The 26465-nt window shown below is 41.7% G+C and overlaps 1 protein-coding gene across 1 annotated transcript; it reads right to left on the reverse strand.

The window, feature by feature from the left end:
• Positions 1-223: 223 nt before the first annotated feature.
• Positions 224-24407, reverse strand: CFAP95 (cilia and flagella associated protein 95). The gene is made up of 6 exons (XM_072151120.1): positions 24081-24407; positions 22153-22264; positions 16043-16164; positions 10037-10105; positions 3292-3352; positions 224-619 (listed from the first exon to the last, which is right to left on the reverse strand). Exons 1-6 carry the CDS (start codon positions 24194-24196, stop codon positions 428-430), a joined length of 672 nt encoding a protein of 223 aa, XP_072007221.1. The 5' UTR covers positions 24197-24407; the 3' UTR covers positions 224-427.
• Positions 24408-26465: the final 2058 nt, after the last annotated feature.

Genomic DNA, 26465 nt, shown 5'->3' on the forward strand with positions numbered 1-26465 from the left:
TAAAGGGAACATTGCTGCAATGATATCACTTCAATGTTTCCCTCCCACTGCTGTTATTCTATTCTCACACCTTGTCACAGTCTGGAGAACATACAGTTTACACTTTGGCCATGCTATCATTTTTGTTTCTTTAATGAGTAGCGTCCTGATCCTTAGATGCTTCAAAAATGTGAAAATCACTAATACATTGGCATATCCAAAAATATGTGGACCTCTGGGCTGATAAAGGAATTACATTTTAATACAATAATGAAAATCTTTCCTCTCATTGAGTAAGAATCATGTGAATGCTAATGTTGTGTAGTGTCAGACTAAAGACCTGAAACACCAATGTGGGGGGAGACATTTTCATGCTTAGTTTTAATACAGTAGAAATGTCATTATAAATTCTAAATGAAGATTTATTTTGGTTAATATGCAATTATCTTCACAGATGTGGCGTGATGGGGCAGGTTGGTTTAAACATCCTTTGTCTCACTTCTCTGTTGGCATATACACCACTTTCATCTTGCCAGGTGTTTCTTCCATGTCTTCTATAGTCTGCAGTGTCTGTAAACTGAGAATGACATTTCTTGAAGGCAGAAACATAGTCTGGAACTTCTGGAACTTTTTCTATAATCTGTTATGAAATACAGAAACATAATTTAGATCAAACACAATGCAGTTCTTATAACTTACAGTAAAAAGATGGGTTGCCAGATATAACTTGGGTTTGTTCAAAGTTTCAACAGGATAAAGGAAAACAAGATGATTGTTACCCCCAATTTGGTAGGACAGGAATCTGTTCTGACTAATGGGTGGAGCAGCAGCATAAGCATGCACCCTGCCGCTCCATTCAGTTCTATGGGAGTGCCATACATAGCCAGGTACAGTGCTCACTATCTCCGACATTCATATAGTTAGAGATTAGTGAGGCAAGGCACCAATCCTTAGGTCAGCATTCAAAGTTCTGTATATGTACAATGCTGAATCTCTTAGAATAGAATATAGAAGAACATTATTGTGATCCTGTCACTGTCCTTCATAACAAGTTGGTGACAGCCTGTGGGCCTACATCCTCACTACAAGTTCCTTTTAAAGCAGATTCGTATGGACTTGTTGGAGCAATCCTGCCTACAGAAACACCATATGCCATGTTAGGTATTTTTAAATATTGTGGGGGAGATTTTGGCAGTATATTTGATTGCATAGCTGTCCTTGCTTAAAAGAAAAATTATAGAAGTAGGAGGAGCTTTTAGGTGGCAAGTGACACATCAATACCCACTTCTGAAAACTACTAGAGTGAGAGTCTTGCAGTTTACAGGAGTACGGTGCACACATCGGTGCACTGAAGAGGAGGAGGGATAAGCGCTGCTAAACCCTCCCCTGTGTATAGGAGAAAGCACCGCACAGCCGTTCTTACAGCCCTAGATAGAGGAGGCAATATCTTTTGTGTGGGAATGGCAGGAAAGTTGTGCTCACCGTACCAAGCCCAAGCACCATAGCCGCCTATGGGGAGCCTATATTGGATATACGTGTCCCCAACACATTCATTTGAATGTAGCCTTAGAACTATTTCCAGGCCATCCCTTTGAAAAAAGTTACAATTTTAACAAATGGAGGTAATATGCATGCAGCATAGTTCTACGATAATATTCCATTTCTTTCCATATGTTTGTCCTGTGTACCTCAGCTTTGCATTTTTGACTAGACAATCACCGTTTGAACATTATCTACATTAGCATTATACACTGCTCAAAAAAATAAAGGGAATATTCAAATAACACATCTTAGATATGAATGAATTAAATATTCTAATTGAATACTTTGTTCTGTACAAAGTTGAATGTGTAGACAACAAAATCACAAAAAAATAAATCAATGGAAATAAAATGTATAAACCAATGGAGGCCTGGATATGGAGTCAATCACAAAATTAAAGTGGAAAAACACACCACTGGCTGATCCAACTCTGATGTAATATCTGTAAATCATGACAAAATGATGCTCTGTATTGTGTGTGGCCGCCATGTGCCTGTATGACCTCCCTTAAAGTGTGTTTTTCCACTTTAACTTTGTTGGCGACTCCAAATCCAGGCCTCCATCGGTTAATAAATATGTATTTTCATATTTGAAAGATGTTTACTTTTTAGTACATATTATTGTTTGGGCTTTGCACACCAATTCTATGTTGCTCGCAATTACCTTTAGGTAATTCTGAACTAGCTATTCTTAGTTCATGCTATTTTGGATTATTTATAATAACTTGTCTAAAGAGCTAAGATATGAAATCTGGGCCAGCAGTCTGTGTGGTCCAGACAGCACGCACAATCAGCCCTTGTGTGCGAATGTGTTCTGAAAAGAAGATAATAGCCTGAACATTCTCTCAAGAAATGAGACAAATAGCTATTTAACTTGGAATAGTACTGTGACTGAGCATATAGCATTTTCTTTTTAATTGATGTAGATGACTCTTCATTTGTCCAGATTGCTACTCAGTTCTTTACAGATACTATTGGCAAAAATAAGCAAAATTTGTAATTTTTTTCTGACCAAACTAAAAAATGCACCATAATATTATATTTATTATTGATTTCATGCCTAGCTGCAGCTGAGAAGTATTCCAACTGTCCCTGAACTAGATGATCTGTTTAGAGGAAGAATTCCGGCGAAAGGTTTTCCTTAAAGGAAATCAACCAGTAGGAAAAAAATGTAAAAAAACACTGAAAATACTCACCAACGCTCCTTGTGATATTGATCCTGGCGATTATCTTTACAAGTCTTGACACGCCAGGACTTAAAATTAGCAGCACGGAACATGGGGATGCTAATTAGGCACAACCCTTGCATAACGTCACCTCCCTTTCCAACACGGAGAGGCAGGCATCTATCACTCAGGAGGCATGAATTCACGCATATCGTGTGACAGGTGCGCGAGGCATGAATAATTAGCGGCCTGGAGGGCCGGACATCTCGTCCTTCTGCTCCCGCCCTCTTTTTTTCCCAGGCTGCCCTCTTTTCTAGGTGATCCCGACGTGTCAAGACTAGTGAAGACAAGTGCCAGGATCAATATGAAGAGGAGCGTAAGTGAGTATTTTCAGTGTTTCTTTATTTTTTTCTACTGGTTGATTTTCTTTAAAGAAATATTATAGTCAGTAGTTTTGATCGGTAATAGTGGGTCAAAGCAAAGTTTCAAAAGGTCCAAAAGACATTACAGTTCTTTTTTCAACATCTTTTTGTTACACGGCATACTTTATCTTTATTGCCGGTCCTTCTCCATATTCAAAATTTCTGAAAAACAACAGTACTTACAGGAGATGTTGTGTACTGAAAGGGGGCCATATAGTCAATACCATAAGTTGTATTTAGATGCCTAAAAGAGAAGCAGATTAAGAAAAAGTAATGCAAAGTTATCCACTATAAAAATGCATCCAGTTCTCTTCCTAAAAATCTTGCGTTTAACCCCATTATGGACACAGCCTATTTTCGTTTTTTGCATTTCCATTTTTCACTCCCCAGTTTAAAATTCCATTACTTTTTTATATTTACTTGTTTTAATGTAGTAATGCTTTTTACTATTCCATGGAAGCTGGAAAAAAATTTCCAAATTCTGTGAAATTGACAAAAAACACACATATACACCATTTTCTTTTGGACCTGTTTTTGAGCTCTAGGAGGTCTTTGAGCTCTAGGAGGTCTGCAGGTCCACTACCTCTAGCCCCCTTCCATTCACATTACACCCAACAAGTTTCTGTCCTTGCGGATTATCATCAGGGGTCACATTTAACAGACAACATGCATGTGCTGCACACACTCAAGGCAGGGGCATTAATGTCAGCGGTGAACCCGAGCTGAGGGTTATATGAGATTATAACATTTTTTGGCATTTTTGACGGTTTCTTTGCTACAATTTTGGGAACAGTACGACCTGTTGATTGCTTTTTATTCAAATCCTTATGTGTTGCAAAATGTGGAAAAAGTCTCAATTCGTACATTTGGGGGCTATTTTGTGTTACCTGGTCAATGCCAGGAATAACGGTTTTCATATTTTGATAGATCTGGCATTTTATTGAATAAAAAAGTTTTAATAAAAAGTTTGATTTAATTTGTTTATTGTTATATCAGTTCCAAGGAAAGGGGAGTGATTTGATTTTATGTTTTTTTACAAATTTTTTTTTTATATATTTTTTTCTACTGTATTTTTAGACCCCCTAGGGTACTTAAACCCTAGGTGGAGTGACTGATCCGAACATAAACTGTAATCCTACTGTATTGCAGTATATATGCCCCAACAACTTCCACCCGCCTAGCACACCCACCCCACCCGTAAAATTAATGCTGTATCAGGCATTTGGACAGGAGATGGGTGGGTTTTCCCAAAAAAGAAAATTCTCAAATCTCAATCCCCTAGTGAGGTTAACACAATAAAGATAATTTTAACCCTTTACTTTACAGGTTTACTCAATTTTATTGCCGTTTTAACTATCTCTCCCTAGGCTGGATTCTCTAATCGGATACATTATGATTCAGCTAGTTCTGGGGGGTGACAGTGTGGTCACATTATCAGGGTACAGGTGTATCTACACTTTTATCTGGCTACTGATATTGTACTAACACACTGACACATAGAAGGAGAGATGAGACAAATCAGAGATGATGAGATGCATGAGATGCCTATTACACAGAGCCGTGACAGATAATGGTGGCTGACAGACTTTTACACAGTCGGAATGCTATATCTCACAGATATGTGCCTGCCTCACAGATTACTAGATTACTTATTTCCTTGTAGTTTGCAGTTGCAGCTACTCACTACTCACAATGTGCTGGCAGGAAGTGAATCAGTGTATGTGCCAGTGTGAGCTCCGTGCTGTACTGAAGGGGGCGTGGCTACAGGCTCAGAGCAGAAAGACACAGAGGGGCACATTTACTTTCCTGTCCGAGGAGTTCACCCAAAGTGTTAAGACGATAATGCACGGTGCTGCGATTCACTAAGATTGTGCGCCCGATATCCTGCATACATTGCTTCCCCGCTGAGGTCCACCGGAGTTCACCTTCTTCCTGGTGCATGTAAGTGCTTGATCTTGCGACACAATTTGAAAGTTAAATCCCGCACTCAGTCCGATGGCACCCCCCCCCTTTTCTGTTGCATGAAAGCCAGCGCAGCCACGCCACAATCCGATCACGTGCAACACAATCCCCAGTTAAATACCTGTCCCAGTGGCGCAAATCCCAAAACATCGGAAAACCCACCAAAGTGCGGCCGTGGGACCTTAGTAAATAATCCCCAGAAACTCAGCAAGCACGGCTATCACACAGGAATCCAAGGTGGTGGCCACCCAACTCCAAGGCAGAAGTTGCAGGGTCGTGTCTAGGGGCAACTGAATTGTGAACAGCAGGACTGATGCAGACAGGTTGGACTTAAATCTGAAATGCTGTATATTTGTTAATAACAGTGAATTAGAGAATGTGTTATTTTGTTATCCTGAGTACATATAAGAAAACCCCTTTTTTTGTACAACGCCCCCCCCCCCCAAGGCCACCTATATATTTTTTTAAATACTCAGACAATTTCTTTAAAAATACCAGGTAATAAGTGTTTCATACAATTTTTATGCTTACTGTACTACATCAATAGCTGGGGGTGTGGCTGGGAGACCACCAATTGCTGAGAGGGACTGGTTGGGGAACATCCATTGCTGGGGGCTAGAATAGTAACTTTGTGAGGCGGGCAGGCTGAGGATCTATGGGGCACATCCATTGCTGGGGGTGGGCCTGAGGGCAACATCAAATGCTGAGAGGGGCTGGTGGGGGGACATCCATTGCTGAGGGGCTGAGGGGAACATATGGAGGGAGGGGGATGGATGTGGACGACATCCATTGCTCTGAGGGGGCTGGGGTGGAATTTTAATTTCTGGGGGGACTGTATATGACATACATTGATGGGGAGCTAATGGCAACATTCATTTCTGGGGGGATTTGTGGGAGACATTAATTTCTTTGTGGGGGGGGACATCAGTTGCTGGGTGTCTAAGCGGCACATCCATTGTTTGGGGTGGGGACAACCATTTCTGAGGGGCTGGTGGGTGGTATCCATTGTTGGTGTTTTGGGGGAATATCCCTTTTTGAAGGGGTACATCAATTCCTGGGAGGCTTTGGGGAACCAATTACTGGTATGTGATGGGAGGTCATCAATAAGTGTGAGGGGCAGGAGGGACATCCATTGTCGTGGGGGTGCAGAGAACATGAATTTCTGGGCGGCTTTGGGGAACATTAATTTCTTTGGGGATTGTTAATTGCCCATTATATATATATACTGTATATAACATTATATACTGGAGGGTTGTGGGGGGACATCACTTAATGGGGTCTGTTGGGACATCCTTATTGGTGAGACTTATTTTATGTGGGAGAATTATTCAGTGGGTGGGGGCATTATTTGGTGTGGGGATTATTCGATGGCTCCTTTCACTACACATAATTAGAAAGGGTCACTTTGCAGGGGCATTAGCAGAGGCGACACATATTAAGTTCATTATTACAAGTCAGGCCATGTTTAGGGAACATTATCAGGTGGGTGGCACAATGAGGGGGTAATGTAAAGTATGGGGCCAATGTATTGTGGAGGGTCAGTTATTGTGGGGGCCACAATGGGGATAGTGTAATATGTGTAAACTAGAATGAGTAATATATATATATATGTGGGTTATTCTTAGAAGGTTGCTGGGGGCACAGAGGGGTTTCTTATGTAGATTCTTTAGAAGTACAGTGGGGGACATTGTTTTATCCAGGTGTCATTATACAGTAAGTAACCATGGTATTTTTAGGGAAGCAGTGAGGGGGATCTGCTTCCCAGAGCTGAACACATCTGCCAGAAAATTCTGCAACCAGATTTTATGCCGATTCTGGACGTGAAGGAGAAGACATGTCACCTGTGAGATATTAGATCCTACTTCTCCCTGTGTCAGATCAGTATTGTAGTCAGTGACTAACCTTCTAGTGTGAGACAGCTCTCAGCCTATCCACTGTTATATCTATAGGGTCAGAGAGCCAGGTGTGACTTGTCTATGTGGTGCGGGGACACCATAGTAGGGTTATTGTCATCAGTTCTTCTAAAGGTTTTCAGCATTTCCTTATTGGAAGGTTGGTGCAGTGCAAACACTTACATCCGTAACCACAGCCCAGCCAGCATCAGAAAGCCTGGGAAACCAGGGGTAACTCTTACACTATTCCTAACATTAATGCCCTGAGATAACGTCACCACTGCAGCCCATGTACACAAACCAAGACCCCAGCACTAGCAGAGAGGGAGGGAGAAAAAGCTTAGCTAATCCATTATATCACTGCCCACGCTAGTGCTTAGAAATTCCCTTATCACAGAATATTTCTATGTAGTAGTAGGTGGGCCCCCAAAATCAATTTCACTGGTGGGCCCCATGTACCCCAGTCCGACCCTGAGTAGGGGTTATTGTTATTGCTGTGGAGCTGAAAACCTGAGGTGCTCTTATAACACCCCAAAGCATTTTAGCCTCATTTCCATACTTCTCAACTAAAGTTTTGGCATGAAAGGAGCAGCTGGAAAATAAAAACAAATGTATCGGTGACATGTGTGAACATAGCCTTACATAGTTAGGTTAGGTTAGTAAATAGTGGTGATGGGTTACCCTTAACAACACAGCAATATAGGGCATAATACATTCAAAAGTCAATATTGGTTTTATTAATATGATATTCTAACATATACTCACACTCCCATTAATATTTTTTATTTGCAGATATTAAAAGTCTGTATGATTTGTAACTGAAGAAGAAAATGACACCTTTATATTGTTGCAATTAATCGGTCATTCCCATAAATTGTTTTTGTAAGATGCTTGGCAAGAATTAATTTTAATGAGTTTTTAGAAGTACTGTAATTAAACAGACATAATTCATTATCCTTATGAAGATTTGAATATTTATTCCAGGGGTTTAGATGCTATTGTTTGATGCTATAAAATATTACGATAATAAAATATTTAATAACTTGAACTTCTACAATAAAAAAAATGTCAAGCTTAAATGCATTAGTAATCATATACAACCTACTTCATTATCTGCTCTGCGCTGCTAATTGTGTCATTGCCAGATAGTATTCAGATCCCACAGTATGAAACCTTTATTTCTGTTATGTACGTAGATATTAGTAGAAGGGAATTACAATTGTCAAAATCCACCACACATAGATAATAATGGAAGGCCGACTTTTCTACGCAAGTGAATTCTTCTGCAAAGTTTATTCTAAATATATAGTGCATGTGCAAATTTTCAGAAATTTTGTCAGAAAATCCACCATTTGAACAATGAATATGCAGTCACTAAGGTCAAATAATAATAATTCCTTTATATATATACACGATTATATACGAGTCCCGGGAGGATACACATTAAAAAAATGTAATTTAAACACGTGATGAACAGTGACCAAGTGGAAACGGCAGTCCGCAATCCCAACGGTCTCCGGGCGGGTGGGCAAGGTGTAAAGCTATTGCGCAGATTACGCCATTGGCTGTCTGTAGCTTGCGGGAAGTTTAAAAGATGAATTTTTATGAAGGAGGCATGTATAATTTATCAGAATGAGCCTGGAGGAGCTCGGCTAATGTAGGCCAGAGTGCCTCCGGATCATGAGCATATTTTTATAAAGTTGTTTTTGTGGCGAAACGGGGGTTCCAGAAAATAAAAATGGTTCCAGTTAACCCCTAAGGCAGTGATGGCAAACCTTTTAGAGGCGGAGTGCCCAAACTACAACCAAGACCCACTTATTTATCGCAAAGTGCCAACACAGAAATGTAATTTGTGATTTATACTCCCTTCTCTGTCATAGTTTTCATTGATACCATCACCCTGAGGCACCAATATAGCAGAAAATAGTCCCAGGTAGAGCTGTCACTTTAAAATATCTCTGTGCACAGCAAGTCCTGGGCTGTCTGGGACTGCAGGAACATACCCCGAGTCCTCTCTGGTGATGGCCTGAGTGCCCACAGAAAGGGCTCTGAGTGCCACCTCTGGCACCAGTGCCATAGGTTAGCCATCACTGCCCTAAGGTAACCAGCATTACATTGGTGACAGTCTACCACCGGTAAATCTGGTGGTGGATGTCCTTTAAGGAAATTACATTTATTAACTAATAATGGTTTTTCTTTGTTTAACATACCGTATATACTCGAGTATAAGCTGACCCGAGTATAAGCCGAGACCCCTAAATTTACCACCAAAAACTGGGAAAACCTATTGACTCGAGTATAAACCGAGGGTGGGAAATGCATTGGTCACAGACCCCCCCAGTATATAGCCAGCAAGCCCCCAGTAGTATATAGCCAGCCCCCTATAGTATACAGCCAGCCTGCCCCCCTGTAGAATAAAGCCAGCCCAATGTAGTATACTGCCAGCCCAGCCTGCCCCCAGTAGTATACAGCCAGCCCAGCCTGCCCCCAGTAGTATACAGCCAGCCCAGCACTAAAGATAAATAAACTTATATACTCACCCTCCGGAGGCCCTGATGCACAGCGCGGCTCCCCGATGTCAGTGCGGCTCCTCTTCTGGCTTCCACGCCTGTCTTCTTTCTTCTGTAACACACTGCAGGGCGTGGCCATGCATCTTCCCAGCCGGCAGGCGCATACTATGACGTGGCCGCAGCTGACGTCATACTATGTGCCGGCCAGGAAGAAACATGGCCGCGCCCTGCAGGCTGTTACAGAAGAAAGAAGACAGGCGCAGAAGAGGAGCCGCGCTGACATTGGGGAGCCGCCGGTGGGTGAGTATATAAGTTTTTTTTTAAGTGCTGGCATCGTGTATAAGCCGAGTTGAGGATTTTCAGAAAAAAAAACTTGGCTTAAACACGAGTATACACGGCATTTTTTGTTCTCTATTCAATAAAAGATTTAAAATTTCGATATACTTTCAAGGAAATACTGAACCACAACGGGGATCAACTGACATAAAAATTTTGCACTTCGTTCATATTACCTTCACAAGAGTTTTCTAACAATAATTTTCAAAAAAATATTTAAACACTTACATTTTGTTATGGTCTTTACTGTGATGTGGCAAAACAGCTCCAAAACCATTATCTGGAAGTCCGGTCTGCCTAAAATAATAATAATAATAAATCTTTATTTATATAGCTCCATCATATACCATAGCGCTTTACAAATTATAAATACGATTCAGTCTATAATGTGCAACCTACACATTCTACATTATACAGTATTGATCCAGAGGTGAAAAGGATAAAAACCCTGCAAAACTGATGCCACTCACCCCAAAGCAGAGAAAAAATATTTCCTAATGCCTTATATGACATTCAGAATAGCCCCCTGGATCAACAGCAACAACTTACAAATTATCTTATTTCCATAAGATGTGATAGTATTGTTCTCCAGAAAGACATTCAGGCCTCTCTTGAACAGAATCTGCCATTACAACCACCACAGTCTTACTGCTATCACAGTAAAGAATCCCTGTCTGTAGCGATGTTAGAATCCCCTCTCTAGGTGAAGAGGAGGCCCCCCTTCAGATATTTGTACATTGTAATAAGGTCTCACATTAGTCGTCTTTTTTCTAAGCTGAAAAGAAGAGGCAGCACTGATTCTGGCTCTGTAGACCCACTGGTCACATGATCGCCAGGTCTGCAAGGGTAAAATAGAGCTGGTGGATCTAATCAAGCCCAGTGCAGTTCTGCCCCCAACATCTTCCTCAACAGGGGTAATTTTCCTCTGTAACTGTGGCTCTTATAGATGCCCCAGTTACAGTGGAAAACTTTAAAGAAAAAGAAAAAACTGTGGAAATTCCCCCCATATAAAGTAGACACACATTCACAAAATATTCATAAATATTTAGAAATAAACATTACTATTTCCTAATAAAATAAAAAAATTCCCACTTTACACTATAAAAAAAAACATTGCCACAGACTATACATATTATAGATCGAAACGACTGTCCCATACTAGGGAATTCATTTTCAATGGTCATTTTGAGTTAATTGGAAAACTGAAATAAAATGTAAACTATACATTAGGACATTTTTCTCCAGTTTTTGTAACTTTAACACCAACAAAACTAAAAATTTAAAAAAGGACCTTTTGCAGCTTTTTTTTTTCATGACATATAGTTGGTCAAAAATGAAAAAAAAAATCCTCAAAAATCAGAATTATAATCTTGCCTGGTATCTATGTATCTTTGGAGCGAGTCGAGGGGGCATGGCCTAATGTCATGTGACCAGGGTGACATCAAAGGTCTTTATGCTACTTAATATTAGCAAACTATACCCCATGTACATATCTGACCACATAAAACAATCACAACTTCCATGGACCTCTACTCCTCTCCATGCATGCTGCTGTGATTTCATGTGATAAAATATGCTGTGATTTCATGCTTAGTGTACATTTTCTAATGCTACGAAAGCTATAGGACCAGCGATGATGTCACCCTGTCACATGAAATTACAGCTACATACAGAGATAGGGCTGAATCCAGCAGCTCCTCTCAATCCTAGGAGGCCACGCCCACCTTGACTCGCTATAGCCATGTTTAGATACCAGGTAAAACTATGAAGTTGAATATATGGGAATCTCAGGAGAATAATTTCTAGCTAAAAGAAAGGTGTCACATAGTTATTCGGGCTCTATGGGAACCTGTCATTAACTGTATTTGTGAAAAATGGGGTGACGGGTTCCCTTTAATAACTGATGGAAGAAATGTTTTATGTAACCTCTTGGTTTTACAATTTATCTGAATAAATTTGTCACCAAAACAACTCACTGTTTCACTATCATATCATAAATAGGATGCTGCGGGATATTTTTTTTCAAATCTATCTAAAACTCTTCCGCTTACAATCTTACAACTCGCATTTTCCACCTATTATTGACTCTACCCTCTTTATTACTTTGTTCATTCTTGTTTTATCAGCCTCCATGACCCTCTCCACCCCCACAAAGCCAAAGCAAAAGTCAAAACGCTCACCACTACCATGTGATAAAAACAATGCAGTAACCTTAGAAAAATGATAAAAGACCTTACTGCACGTAAAATAGGAAATTCTGTTATTACACTTCTTGCAAGGTATGTGGAGGTCCCAGTTCACCGAAATAGTGAGACCTCTGAAAATGATAGCATACAGTGGGTATGGAAACTATTCAGACCCCTTTAAATGACCCCTCTTCGCTTCATTGCAGCCAATTGGTAAGATCAAAAAAGTTCTTTTTTGCTCAAGAATGTACACTTTGCACCCCATCTTGACAAAGAAAAACTGAAATCTAATGTATTAAACAAAAAGGAAAACTGAAATATCACATGGTCATAAGTATTCAGACTCTTTGCTGTGACACTCATATTTAACTCACATGCTGTCCATTTCCTTCTGATCCTCCGTGAGATGGTTCTACTCCTTCACTGGAATCCAGCTGTGTTTAACTAAACTGATTTAAATTGATTAGGAAAGGCACACATGTGTCTATATAAGACCTCAGAGCTCACAGTGCATATCAGATCACATGATAATCAAGAGGTCTAAGGAACTGCCCAAAGAGCCTAGAGACAATTGTGGCAAGGCACAGATCTGGCGAGGGTTACAAAAGAATTTCTGCAGCAGTCAAGTTTCCTAAAGTCACAGTGGCCTCCGTAATCCTCAACCTGCTAAACTAAGCAACTGTGGGTGAAAAACCTTGGTGAGAGAGCTAAAGAATAACTCTAGGATCATTGTAGTTGAGCTGCAGAGATGCAGTAGGGAGATGGTAGAGAGTTCCATAAAGTCAACTATCAGTTCTGGTCTGATGAGACAAAGATTGAACTTTTTTCGTATTAATTCTAAGCAGTAATTCTGGAGAAAACCTGTCACTGCTCATTGTCAAATACAATCCCAGCAGTGAAACATGTTGGTGGTGGCAGCATCATGCTACGGGGTGTTTTTCAGCTGCAAGGAAAGGCCAAGTACAAAGATATCCTGGATGAAAAGCTCTTCCAGAGTGCTCTGGACCTCAGACTGGGCCGAAGGTTCACTTTCCAACAAGACAATGACCCTAAGCACACAGCGAAAATAACAAAGCAGTGGCTTCAGAACAACTCTGTGACCATTCTTGACTGGCCCAGCCAAAGCCCAAACAAAATTGATCATCTCTGGAGAGACTAGAAAATGAATGTCCACCGTGGTTCACCATCCAACCTGAGGGAACTGGAGAGGATCTGCAAGGAAGAATGATAGAGGATCCCCTAATCCAGGGCTGAAAAACTTGTTGCATCATTCCCAAGAAGACTCATAGCTGCACTAGCTGCTCCTACTTAATACTCAGCAAATGGTCTGAATACTTATGACCTTGTGAAATTTCAGTATTTATATTCTTTAACCCGTTCACGACCCATGACGTAATAGCACGTCACGGGTCGGCCGCGGGTGCATGGAGAGGGCTCAAGCGCTGAGCCCTCTCCATAGCCGGTAAGCCTTTGCTGCATATTGCAGCAAAGGCTTACCGGTAACACCCGCGATCGGTGCTAGCACCGATCGCGGGTGTTTTCACCTCGATCGCCGCCGGCAATGCTGCCGGCGGCTTCAAAAGGACGGCGGCGCGTGGGCGCCGGCATCTTTTCGAAGATCGCCGCTCCCCGTGACGTCATCGGGGAGCGGCGATCCGTCGCCATGGTAACCTCGGGTCTCACGAAGACCCGAGGCTACTTCGGGTTAACCCATGCATTACAATGTGCTATCAGCACATTGTAATGTATGAGTAGTAAAATCCCCATATACTGCCATACTGTAGTATGGCAGTATATGATAGGATCGTGCAGACACCCTAGGGTTAAAGTACCCTAGGGAGTCTGAAAAGTACTAAAAATAAAAAAAAGTTAAAAAAAAAAAATTATAATAAAAAACCCTAAAAACTTAAATCACCCCCCTTTCCCTAGAACTGATATAAATATAAATAAACAGTAAAAATCATAAACGCATTAGGTATCGCCGCGTCCGAAAATGCCTGATCTATCAAAATATGATAACGGTTCCAAGCCCACAAGAAGACGGCACAAATGCGTTTTTTTTACCAATTTCACTGCATTTGGAATTTTTTTCCTGCTTCCTAGTACACGGCATGGAATATTTAATACCATCTCTATGAAGTGCAATTTGTTACGCAGAAAATAAGCCGTCACACAGCTTTGTACATGGAAAAATAAAAAAGTTATGGATTTTTGATCATGGGGAGTAAAAAATGAAAATGAAAAAACAAAAGAGGGCCAGGTCCTGAAAGGGTTAAAGGGGCCTAAATACCTTCTGTACCCATCAAAGGTAGAAATTCAAAGTCTCTTTTATTACTTTACAGCGAGTGCAAAATACTTTTTGTTAAGGATTCATTTGTAACATGTTACGGATTATCCTGATTCTAAACCTTTTCTGGCCTTTATTTTAAAACCCCCATGTGTGTATCTGCTGATATATGGGACATCACTTCTAGACGCTCACATTTCTCACAAGTGAACACAGCCAAAGAAGCAGTTGGCATTAATTGTAAAATTAAGGTTTCTGCCCTTGGAGTTCTTGATCTCATTTCAACTCATTTAAACCAACAGATGTCTCAGATGGAAACAGGACTGAAAACAATGAAATTCCAGAAAAGGAACACATCTAAACAGGTATGTACTTGAAGAAACCTGAAAGCTGAGCAGGGTTTTTGGATGAGATGCAGAACAGTTTATTCATAAAGGAAATGTGAAAGTCAAATTTAATTTATTCCCAATTAATGGTTATGAAGCATGTAACATTATGAAATCAGTGTGCTACACGACTTTATTATGCAACCCATTCCATTATATAATGCTGATGTCACATAATTTCTATACAACCGATATTATAAAAACAACAGACTAAGCTCACTTCACCAACACCATGTCCTTTCATACAAGTCACATCCTTTTATAGTGTATTAGTAGTAAAAATGTTTAAAATGTGATAAACGTGGAAAAGTTTTGGATGTTAATGTGCAATTTGCATAATATATCTTCCCCATTCTCACAACCAATCTAAGTAAAGTCAAAAGCCTTTTCCCACAAAGCCATGCCCATTGTTGTACACATTGTAAAAGGGTTCTAAAACGCTCAATACATTTTGGGTTAAGAAAACACAGTCAGTGACTCAAATTCCACCCAAATTCTGTACCCAGTCTTGAACTGCCAGAGGACAAAACCAAAAAGCTACAGACACAGTAAAGCACTTTCTTATTTAAAGAGGACCTGTCACCCTTAAAAACGGCATTAGGAGCTCCTAGTGCTAAAACACATGCAACAGTGTTACACTGCTAGTGTTATCAGAAACCTCTTATAACACTAGCAGACACTGCTGCACTGTACACTAGAAACGCCGGACCGCTCTCAAAGCGGTCCGGTGTATTCACGAGGTGGCGGTCCAAAGCCCCGCCCATAGGCCGGTGGTGACTGCCCCATGCCGCCCTAATCCCACCCCTCATGAATAAGCCAAAGCACTTTGAGAGTGGTCCGGCGTTTCTAGAGTAGAGAACCGTTGTAGCACTTTAGTAAGCAGCTCCTAGTGTAATTTTTAAGGGTGACAGGTTCTCTTTAAAGAAAATCTACCATCAAAATCGAGCATTATAAACCAGTCGTAGTTCCAGGCACTGTGACTGTTTTAGTCTTCTCATATTCATTGCCCCCTTCTAAAAATCAGTGGCCTTAAAAGGGCCCCTTCGTGCTGTAGATTCACAGGCTGTTACACTGTACTCACCCTCTGCCCTGCTCCCTCCTCATTTTCCCACTCAATCTGCCCGTTGTAATCTCACAAAGTGGGAGGCGGGAGTGTCCCTGCACAGTGTAATAGCCTGTAAACATACAGCATGGGGGGGGGGGTCTGGTAACTCCCTATAGAGCCCTTCAGACTCATTAGCATAATTTAAAAAGTTGATTTCAGTAGGAAAGAGGCCATGGATAACAAATATAAGAAGATTACTACAGTAATGGTTTATCATGATGCATTTTGGTGGTAGATTTCCTTTAAACTGCCAACTATACGGTAGTTTACCTTTTAAGATTCAGAGTATCAAGGTTGTCTTCATTGACCATTTTTTTGTGAACATCTTTAACTTCATATTCGGCTTTTAGTTGAACCTGTGAAAACTGATGTCCAGTTGTGGTTTTCCAGTCCTAAATGATTAAATAGAAATGACAGAACATTTATTGTAATGTCTAGAGAAAAAAAAAATCATTTAGACCACTGTCAGTATCTGTAGAACCAAAACTAGGAGAGGATAAAAAGAATGAAGAAAACCTCAAATCTTGTCATACACGTTTCTGAGGTTGTAAATCACTTATCCAAAATATTGGCCTTAATTAGCAAGTGTAAAAATAACACAATTCTAATTTCTAAAATAAACAATTCTAAAAAAGAAAGCAGAAGAAGGAATTCAAACCTCCATAGCATATAGCAGCAGTAAATATGGCATTGTAATGCAGGCTATGCTTCTACATGCATATACAGATGGTCCCCTACTTAAGGACACCCGACTTACAGACGACCTCTAGTTAAAGACGGACCCCTCTGCCCACTTTGACCTCTGGTGAAGCTCTCTGGATGCTTTACTATAGTCCCAGACTGCAATAATCAGATGTAAAGTGTCTGCAATGAAGCTTTATGGATAATCCCTGGTCCTGTTACAGCAAAAAATTTAAACTCTGATTGTCATTGGGGCAAAAAAAATTTTTTGGACCTATGGACCCTTGTCTATGTACGTAACCCGGGGACTGTCTGTATAGAAGATTTGCTGTCTGGCTTATTTGTTATAGTTCATTATTGATAAATATGATAAATCTTTGTTGACAAGCACCAAACCATTTAAAAGCCATTTGGTTTGTATACCAAAACCAACTGTACGCTGAGGATGTAATTTTCTGGCAAACTGAAGTGATCTCCCACAATGACATTTTCATTCTGTAATTAATTTCTTCACAGCAAATACCTATGTTGGAAGGTTCGTTCTAAGCCTAAGGGTTTTATTCTAATACATGCAAGAGACAATGAAGGTACTCAAAAGGGAAATTAAATCTGAAAGAGAATTCAAGAGTTTAGTTTTCCTGGATGCTGAAACTATTAAAGGCTGCCGGCCACAGGTATAATCCGGTTTACCCGATTTAACCAACTATATGGCCAATATATCTTACAACAGATCGCACAAAGTTAGAAATATTTTCTGTTGAATAAATACTAGCAGAAATTGTGTAATTAAATATAGAGTAAATAATAAAATATAGAGAGAGCATTATTGTTTTAAATGGATCAACCTCTTTTCAAGAAATTCTCAGTCATCTGTAACAGACTTCTTAAAGGAAACCTACTATGAGGGTATCCAATGGTATATTCCTCCTGCCTGCCTCTGCCCTAATCTGTAATTAAATAATCCTGAAACCTAACATTACTTGTTAAAAGCTTCATCTTTGGCAAAAAGTAAATCAATTAGAATGGCATGAGCCAAAAATATATATTTGGTTTATGTAGATAAAAATCTGAGATTTTATTGATGTGGTTAAGGTTGTAAACTGGCATTTAAGAACACATTGTATTTAACAACACATTAAATATTTATCTTATTAATCAGAAATCAGTTTCTACAGGAAACACTAGACGTTTAATAGACTGTCTACTTAGTCACTAAAGACGCATCACTATTTGGTATGCAGTATTAGTGCACCCTCTAGTGGCCATGAGGATAATTAAGAAAGACTGTCTTGCTTTGAATTAGGCTGCATTCACATGGACGTGTTTTTGCCTGGCCTTAGCCAAGGCAAGCACTTGGTGGCGCTGGAGAGGAGGAGGGGTGAACGCTGCTCACCCCTCCCATCTCCATAAGAAACAGCACTGTCTGGCTCTACATACAGGGAAAGATAGAGCAGGCTCTATCTTTTCCCGCGTATGATAAAGTGCCACATGTGTCCGGCACCATACCGCCGCCGTGTTGTAATCAATGTCTATATTCTGCGGCAAACTAGTGTACATATGTCCCCAGATGTGGGGTATGAACGGGGCCTTATTATGAAAGTGATGAACATTAGACCAGGGCAGAGTAGAACTATACAGTCTTCTGCTGTGCCAGATTTATCACTGTGTCTGATTCTGGATGATTTAGCTGTCATAGTTTAAGGCCCCTTTCACACTTGCGTTTTTCACGCGCGTTTTCTGCGCATGCTTTTGACGCGCAGAACTTGCATTGCACTCTGACCCATTGTAACCAATGGGTCTTTTCAGACTTGCATTTTTTTTCACGCACACATGCACCATACAAGTCTATGGAGATGCATCAAAAACGCATTGCACTCTGAGACACATGCAAGTGCAATGCGTTTTTCACGCATCAATTGCAATAGAAAAGATAGAGCTCAGTCCTGAGTCCATTTCACACGCATTTTCTGCGCGTGAAAAATGTATAGAAATTGCATTGCAATTGCATCAAAAACGCGCGTGAAAAACTGAGACACTGAACAAACTCTGACTGAAAACTGATTGCACTCTGATGCAAAATGTGCGTTTTTCACTGACCAAACCCTGATCGCACCCTGATCAAACTCTGGCGTGATCTGCAACGCAAGTGTGGAAGGGGCCTAAGACTTTCCAGTTGTACTTTGCACCTCCTATTATTAGGTCTAGTTTACTGCACCATAATATGAGGCAAGGCGGTTTACACATTTTTTGCGGGCAAAAGTATATTTATAAACCTTTTTGTATACCCGAGTATAAGCCGAGTGGGGAATTTACAGCACAAAAATTGTGCTGAAAAACTCGGCTTATACTCGAGAATGTATGCATGTAAAATAACCTTATAGGATGATGATTGGATGGGTTACTAACAAAATAACAAGGTGGTCAGAATAAAAAAATGTAAAAAAATATATAGATTTAGCTTCTGAGGAAAAATATCAGGGTTGCTCCCTTCAGAGGCGTAACTACAACCATACAAGCGAGTTTCAAGGGCCCGAAGGACACTTGGGCCCCTACCTGGCAGATAAGTGGCTAAAGCAGAATTACTGGGCAAAAGAATGACCACATGTGTGACAGCCAACACCACTTCCCAGCCGCAACCCCCACCAGGGCAGAGATCAAGATTAAATTTATCAAATGTATGCTTCCCTGAGATTGTTACTCGCTCCACAAAAACAAGAGCGATAACTTCGCTCACCCAACTCCACCCACCATGCATGCCGCCTTCTGATCAAGTGGCCCGGCAATACGGGGAGTCTGTCACTTTTCTTAAAAGTTAATAAAGTTATAAATATTCAAAAAACTCGTGCTGGAGTCAGGACATGTAGACAGCTTATGAACGTCCACTGCACCATAAACAAGGTGCAAGATTAAGACTGAGTGCAACCCCTGCAGCCAGGAGAAGATGGCCGAATTATGAGGAAAACAGTATAGGAGCAGCCCCTGAAATGGAGAACATTCAATTGGGGGACACACATGGCTCTGAAAATAACTAATTTTTATAAACATCAGCAGGTGTGTATATAATATGTGTATACATGGTGCATGTGTGTGTATATATTGTATGTACGTATGTATTTACTGTATGTGTGTATATATGTGTGTATATATCTTGCATGTACTATATGTATGTGTGTATTTACTGTGTGTGTGTATATGCAGTATAAACAGTATGTATATGATGTATAGTGCATATATACTGTATGTATATGTGTATGTGTATTTGATGTATAATGTGTATAAGACCTTGCGCCAGTTTTCTGTCGGACTATTATTATGTTCTTTTATGTGCAAACTGTTTGCAAATGTATTTAAGAAGTATCCTCGCCATATACACTCACCGGCCACTTTATTAGGTACACCACGCTAGTAACGGGTTGGACCCCCTTTTGCCTTCAGAACTGCCTCAATTCTTCGTGGCATAGATTCAACAAGGTGCTGGAGGCATTCCTCAGAGATTTTGGTCCATATTGACATGATGGCATCACACAGTTGCCGCAGATTTGTCGGCTGCACATCCATGATGCGAATCTCCCGTTCCACCACATCCCAAAGATGCTCTATTGGATTGAGATCTGGTGACTGTGGAGGCCATTTGAGTACAGTGAACTCATTGTCATGTTCAAGAAACCAGTCTGAGATGATTGTAGCTTTATGACATGGCGCATTATCCTGCTGAAAGAAGCCATCAGATGTTGGGTACATTGTGGTCATAAAGGGATGGACATGGTCAGCAACAATACTCAGGTAGGCTGTGGCGTTGCAACGATGCCTAATTGGTACCAAGGGGCCCAAAGAGTGCCAAGAAAATATTCCCCACACCATGACACCACCACCACCAGCCTGAACCGTTGATACAAGGCAGGATGGATCCATGCTTTCATGTTGTTGACGCCAAATTCTGACCCTACCATCCGAATGTCGCAGCAGAAATCGAGACTCATCAGACCAGGCAACGTTTTTCCAATCTTCTACTGTCCAATTTCGATGAGCTTGTGCAAATTGTAGGCTCAGTTTCCTGTTCTTAGCTGAAAGGAGTGGCACCCGGTGTGGTCTTCTGCTGCTTTAGCCCATCTGCCTCAAAGTTCGACGTACTGTGCGTTCAGAGATGCTCTTCTGCCTACCTTGGTTGTAAAGGGTGGCGATTTGAGTCACTGTTGCCTTTCTATCAGCTCGAACCAGTCTGCCCATTCTCCTCTGACCTCTGGCATCAACAAGGCATTTCCGCCCACAGACTGCCGCTCACTGGATGTTTTTTCTTTTCGGACCATTCTCTGTAAACCCTAGAGATGGTTGTGCGTGAAAATCCCAGTAGATCAGCAGTTTCTGAAATACACAGACCAGCCCTTCTGGCACCAACAACCATGCCACGTTCAAAGGCACTCAAATCACCTTTCTTCCCCATACTCATGCTCGGTTTGAACTGCAGGAGATTGTCTTGACCATGTCTACATGCCTAAATGCACTGAGTTGCCACCATGTGATTGGCTGATTAGAAATTAAGTGTTAACGAGCAGTTGAACAGGTGTACCTAATAAAGTGGCTGGTGAGTGTATGTGTCACAGGCGACCGTCATGTAAGTCCGATAGAAGTGTGTTATCTGCTCCATGTTAAAGGTGCACCAAAAAAAGTTGATGGCCAAAGTAGTGCAAGGGGCACCAGATTCATGAAGAACGTGTGTCAGAAATCCTGAATCTGATGACCTCTGCACACTACACAGGCTAACTGCACATAGTACAGACTGCAGTGTTCTTTGTAAATGTGGACAGTGTGTTTTTACTGTATGTCTAAGTGTATGATGTATATATACTATGTGTTTATATAATGTTTATGCACTATACAGTATGCATGCCAATTTAATGTGTATAAACTATGGCCCACATTTACTAAAAACTGTGCAAACTTTTTTTTTTTTGGTGCACATTTAAAAGGGGCGTGCGACACACTTCTGTCAGACTTTGCAAGATAAATGTGGCCCGTGGTCCGACTGAGCACCGGAACCCCCATTTCAGTGCAGAAATTTGTGTTGTATGAAGAATAGTGAGAGTGGGACACATATGTGTCTCAAACACTTCTTAAATACCTGTGCAAGCAGTTTCTACCTAAAAGAATGTGCAAACTGGCGCAAGGTCCTTAGTAAATGTGCCCCATTGTGTGTATATGGTTTATATATACTGTATGTTTTAAAAAATTTAGGTACATACTGTGTGTGCAGATACTGTATGAGCTTGTATAACTTTGAGTGTGGGTATATAAATATAAACATGTTTGAACAAATATGTACAAATGTATTTTTCTAATGGGACGGGGGGCCCCAGGCACAAATATGCAATGGGGCCCAGCCTCTCCTAGTTACGCCCATGGTTCCGCTGTTGTACGTTTCAGGACTTACACCTCCAAATAAAATTTGTCAGAGATAAAAAAGAAAGAGACCCACTTCCCCTTGTCTCCTACCAGCACCAGAGAGAATCCGACATGGCACATAGGACTAGTACAGTTCCTTTTTCTTAAAATCAGACACAGAGACAACTCTCATGGAGGGCACTTTGGTACGTAAAACCATAGGTCCCTAAAAATGTGAGCGTTTTAGTGTAGGGTACCAAATGGAGACCACTGGATAGCAAAAAGAACCCAAATAGCACTGGTGCATCAATTAAACTTACTTCACTAGCGACGTCTCCAAATCGTCTGTAGGTAGAGTGGCACAAATTCTTCTTTCCTAGAGGAGCTTCATTAACATCATAATCCTTAGGTTCAGCCTCACGACTCTCATGCCTATGTAACGATAAATAAAATTATTTATTTAGCTAAAAATAATGTATAGTTTAAAAAAGATTTTTAGGATTTACAAACATTCAGCTATGTGCAAGAAATGAGTTTAACCCTTACAGCCCTTTTCATTTTTTGTGTTTGTTTTTACTCCCCTCATTCTAAAAGTGGTAACTTTTTTTTTTTTTTTACGTTTTACAGAGATGTACCATATATACTCGAGTATAAGCCTCAAAAAATGTGCTGAAAAACTAACTCGGCTTTTACTCGAGTCTAACAAAACCACACCAAAAAGCGTACTCACCTTCGGGCACTCCCCCTGGCAGATCCTCTTCTATCCATCGATGCTCCCTGTCCCATTTTCATGGATGGAAATTGGTGAAAAAGTGGCGATTCGGACATTTGGGCGCTATTTTCCATTATCATCTTCAGGGCTGGGAATAATTTTTTAAAATATTTTGATAGAATGGGTATTTTGGGACGCGGCGATTCCTAACATGTGTATGATATTTACAGTTTAATTATTTTTATATGTGTTCTAGGGAAAGTTTTTTTTCACACCCTCTAGGGTACTTTAACCCTGCAGGGTCTGATTGCAATTTTACTGATGATCTCTAATAGTCATTTACAGACTATTGGAGATCATTATACATTGCAAGCCTGTGAGTCTCTATGAGACTGTAGGCTGCCATTCGCCACCCTCTAATGTCGTCATTAGCTGGATGTGCGATCGGCCATCCAAGATGTTGGCGCCCATCGACAGCAATGTTAGGTGCCGTCATCTGGTTTGACCGCGGCAGTTAACCTGTTAATTGCCAGCACCAACCACGGCAGTAACAGGGGGGTGTAAGCTGTATTATACAGTTGACACCCCCTGTGTATGGAGAGCTCAGCCCATGAGTGCTCTCCATACATCCCCTGCAACACCAGGACTTAACAGTACATCCTTGTGTGTGAAGGGGCTAAATATACAAATATACACACACACATACACACATTTGTCCATTTGCCTTTCATATTGTGAAAGTCTCTGCTTACTTTTTACAGCAATGACATGGCACACATCATCCACATGACAGCTGCAGTCATTGAATGGCATTTGTGGTTATACTGACATGTATACCAGGCGATGGATAAGACCAGTGACTGGCAAGTGAATGATGTTCATTAAATTATCGCTAGAGGGAGTAGGCAGAAATTGTTTCTCCTAAAAAATTACTCCAAACCCGGGTCCTTTAAGCCTTAAGACGTGTTTGGGCCATGTGTTGGTGAACATGGTCTGCTCACGTGCCTATGACTGCAAGAAAAACTGTAAATGCACATATAAATTAGCCTGCGGTGCTCCAGGCTGCATAGATTTTAATGGAGCCAGGAGCCCCTTGGGCTCATTTGCATAACATTTAAAGTAATTTTTTCTTAAAAACAAGGGCAAAGGAAGCCATGAAGAAAAGATCCTGCTAGAGGGGGCACACATACTTGTTTCACAATCCTTCGTCCTGGTGGTAGATTTCCTTTAAGGGTGCAGTCACACATTCAGTTTTTCTGAAGCAGTTTTTGAAGCCAAAAGCAGATGAGTGAGGACTTATCATTGAGAAGTGCTGCTACTCCTCTATTTTCACTCCACTCCTGGTTTGGACAAAATCACCATCTGGACATGTGAATGCACCCTCAACGCTAAAAATAATTCTCCAACAGAAGCATCCAAATAATAGTTTAGAATAGCATAGGATCCTTTTGTCTGGTGTTGTTGTTTATTTATCTCTGTGTTATTTCTTGTGTAGAATAATATTAGTTGCCATGCGGGTATAAGCCGGGCACTTACCAGCCGGACACCTTGGTGGGCTTATCATAGTGCATGTGACTGGAGCGCAGGTACATGGAGCCTTTCCTCTCCAGCATGTCCCCTCGGAAGGAGCCGTCCAGAACGTACATCGCCATTGTATAGGTCACCGGTATCACACCGCAGCACTAACACGCCGGTGCAGAAGGGTATTCCTCCGCACACTCCTTCCAGTAAAATAGTCCGGTGACTATTTTATTTGTTTTTCAGCCGTTATCCGCCGTAAGTATATAAGCACAGTTAGAAATACTGTAATTTCCATAATGCTTCGCCCTGAATACTGGCACAGTGTACAATATAATTATGTATCGAGTACCCGCTGCCATAGTAACATAGACGCTGAGAGCCGCTGTGCGGTGAGAATCACTCCGCGGTGTGTGCTCCTCTTACTGGACTGAGGCGCTCTCCTCCTGTCAGAGGACTAGAGGCTTCCCCTGCCGCTGGATGCTCCATCTTGTATTTATGCGGCTTCTTTAAAAGTCTTTTCACATTGCATTTGTCTGGGCCAGATGTTTACAACTCAAGATCTGCTCCAAAAAAGGCATCGAAATAGTTTTTATTGAGAGTCACATAGACTTCTTTTTCAGGTTGTATTAAATATGAGAAATAACTACATCTGCTCGGCATAACCAGTGCTGAAACAGCAGCAGCATGATGCAGATCCATTACCACTGAAATCAAATTGTTGGACTGCTGAACTGACACTGTGTACTGGTCAGTACTTCTAGGTTTGGGCCAGTAAATCCCTCAGACACAGGGAGCGGTGCTGTCACCTATGGCTCAGCCTCTGCTTCCCTAGAACACACACACACATATAGGGATTTTCTTGGACACAAGGATAACTAATATATAGGTTAGGTATCCTTGTGTCCAAGAATGACCAATCTATATTACAAAAAAAAAATCTGCCAACAAAAACATCTGAATTGTCTTTTTTCGATGAAAATGTCAGCTCATTTCCTAAAAAATTTTTTTTTTAATTTTATAACATAAAAAGACAATATAAGTTTGGCATCTCTGTAATCGTGCTGACGCAAAGAATGAAAAGCATGGGTCATTTAGACCGCCCAGTGAAAACCGTAAAACTAAGCCTGAAAAGAAATGTCACAATTTTTCAATTCCACCGGATTTGGAGTCAAGAATGGTCACAGGATTGTTCTGAAGAAACTGGGGGTCATTTACTAAGGGCCCGATTCGCGTTTTCCCGACGTGTTACCCGAATATTTCCAATTTGCGCCGATTTCCCCTGAATTGCCCCGGGATTTTGCCGCACGCGATCGGATTGTGACGGCTCGGTGAACTCCCGTGCGTTCCGATGCTTTTCAGCAAAGCAGCACCACCTGGTGGACGGCGGAGGAACTACCTTAATGAATCCCGGCCGGACCCGAATCCAGCGCAGAGAACGCGCCGCTGGATCGCGAATGGACCGGGTAAGTAAATCTGCCCCACTGTGTGTTACTGGGGGGAGGCTGTATATCTATACTTTACGGGTGACGAAACCATATGGCGAAACGCGCATCAACAGTGTTACTTTAGGCCTGCACACCAGTTCCTTGCTGTTTGCACAAGTAAGCAAAAAATAGTCTTAATGCTGTTACCCTACTTTGGATGTCACTTTTTAGGTTTATAAATGAAATCACTTCTTTCCATAGCGTCCCCCATGACGGCACCTGGAGGTTGCACCTTGACCTTTGGTAGGGACAGGATGTTGCGAAGGTTATAAGGCCCCTCCTCTGCCGCTGTTCCCCAGTGTATTCCTGTCCCTACCAAGGGTCAGGGTTGCGAGACCTCGTCTCTCCCCTTGGGGGGGGGGGGGATGGAGTTAGACCCCCCCCAGGACTGGTCGCGAGCGGGGGTCCTTCCTCCCTTCCTGGCCTGGTGTCCTGCAGGACACGGTCCTGGCCCCCCTCCTCCTGCGGCCCAGAGCTAAAGCCGAGGGGGGCATGGGTCTCCGGACCCTGGACGAGGTGCCTCCCGGCCTCCGGGGGCTACCTCCCACAGCTATTCCCCCTCAGAACGCCGGCTGTTCGTTTCGGCGCGTACTGCGCGACGGCCGCGTATCGCCGGCCGGTTCATGCGCAGTACGCGCGACTTCCGGGTTCGGGTCACGTGACCGCCAAAGAAGCCACCTGATTGGCTTAGGGGGTGGCGGGAAGCTTAAAAGTGCTTCCTGCTTAGTGTCAGCCTCTATACCACCAACGAGTTCACTGCCGAAGCTGTGGAATAGTCCTTTACTATGGCGGACGACCCTGTTTCTTCCCCCATGGTCCCGGGAACCGTGAGCAGAGCCGGATCACCATTGGCGCTATTGGAGCGCTAGCGCCGGGCCCCCGGATCCGGATTTATAGGTTAGGGGCCCCGGGCTGG

Source organism: Engystomops pustulosus, chromosome 1 (genome assembly GCF_040894005.1).
Source record: "Engystomops pustulosus chromosome 1, aEngPut4.maternal, whole genome shotgun sequence".
In the NCBI taxonomy this organism is placed as follows: domain Eukaryota; kingdom Metazoa; phylum Chordata; class Amphibia; order Anura; family Leptodactylidae; genus Engystomops; species Engystomops pustulosus.

Coding starts and splice junctions, on each gene's coding strand:
- CFAP95 (XM_072151120.1), bottom strand. CDS start 24,196: ATGGCGATGTACGTTCTGGACGGCTCCTTCCGAGGGGACATGCTGGAG. Junction 22,265..24,080: donor CCCACCAAGGTGTCCGGCTG/GTAAGTGCCCGG, acceptor ATCGTTACATAG/GCATGAGAGTCGTGAGGCTG. Junction 16,165..22,152: donor TTGGAGACGTCGCTAGTGAA/GTAAGTTTAATT, acceptor TTAATCATTTAG/GACTGGAAAACCACAACTGG.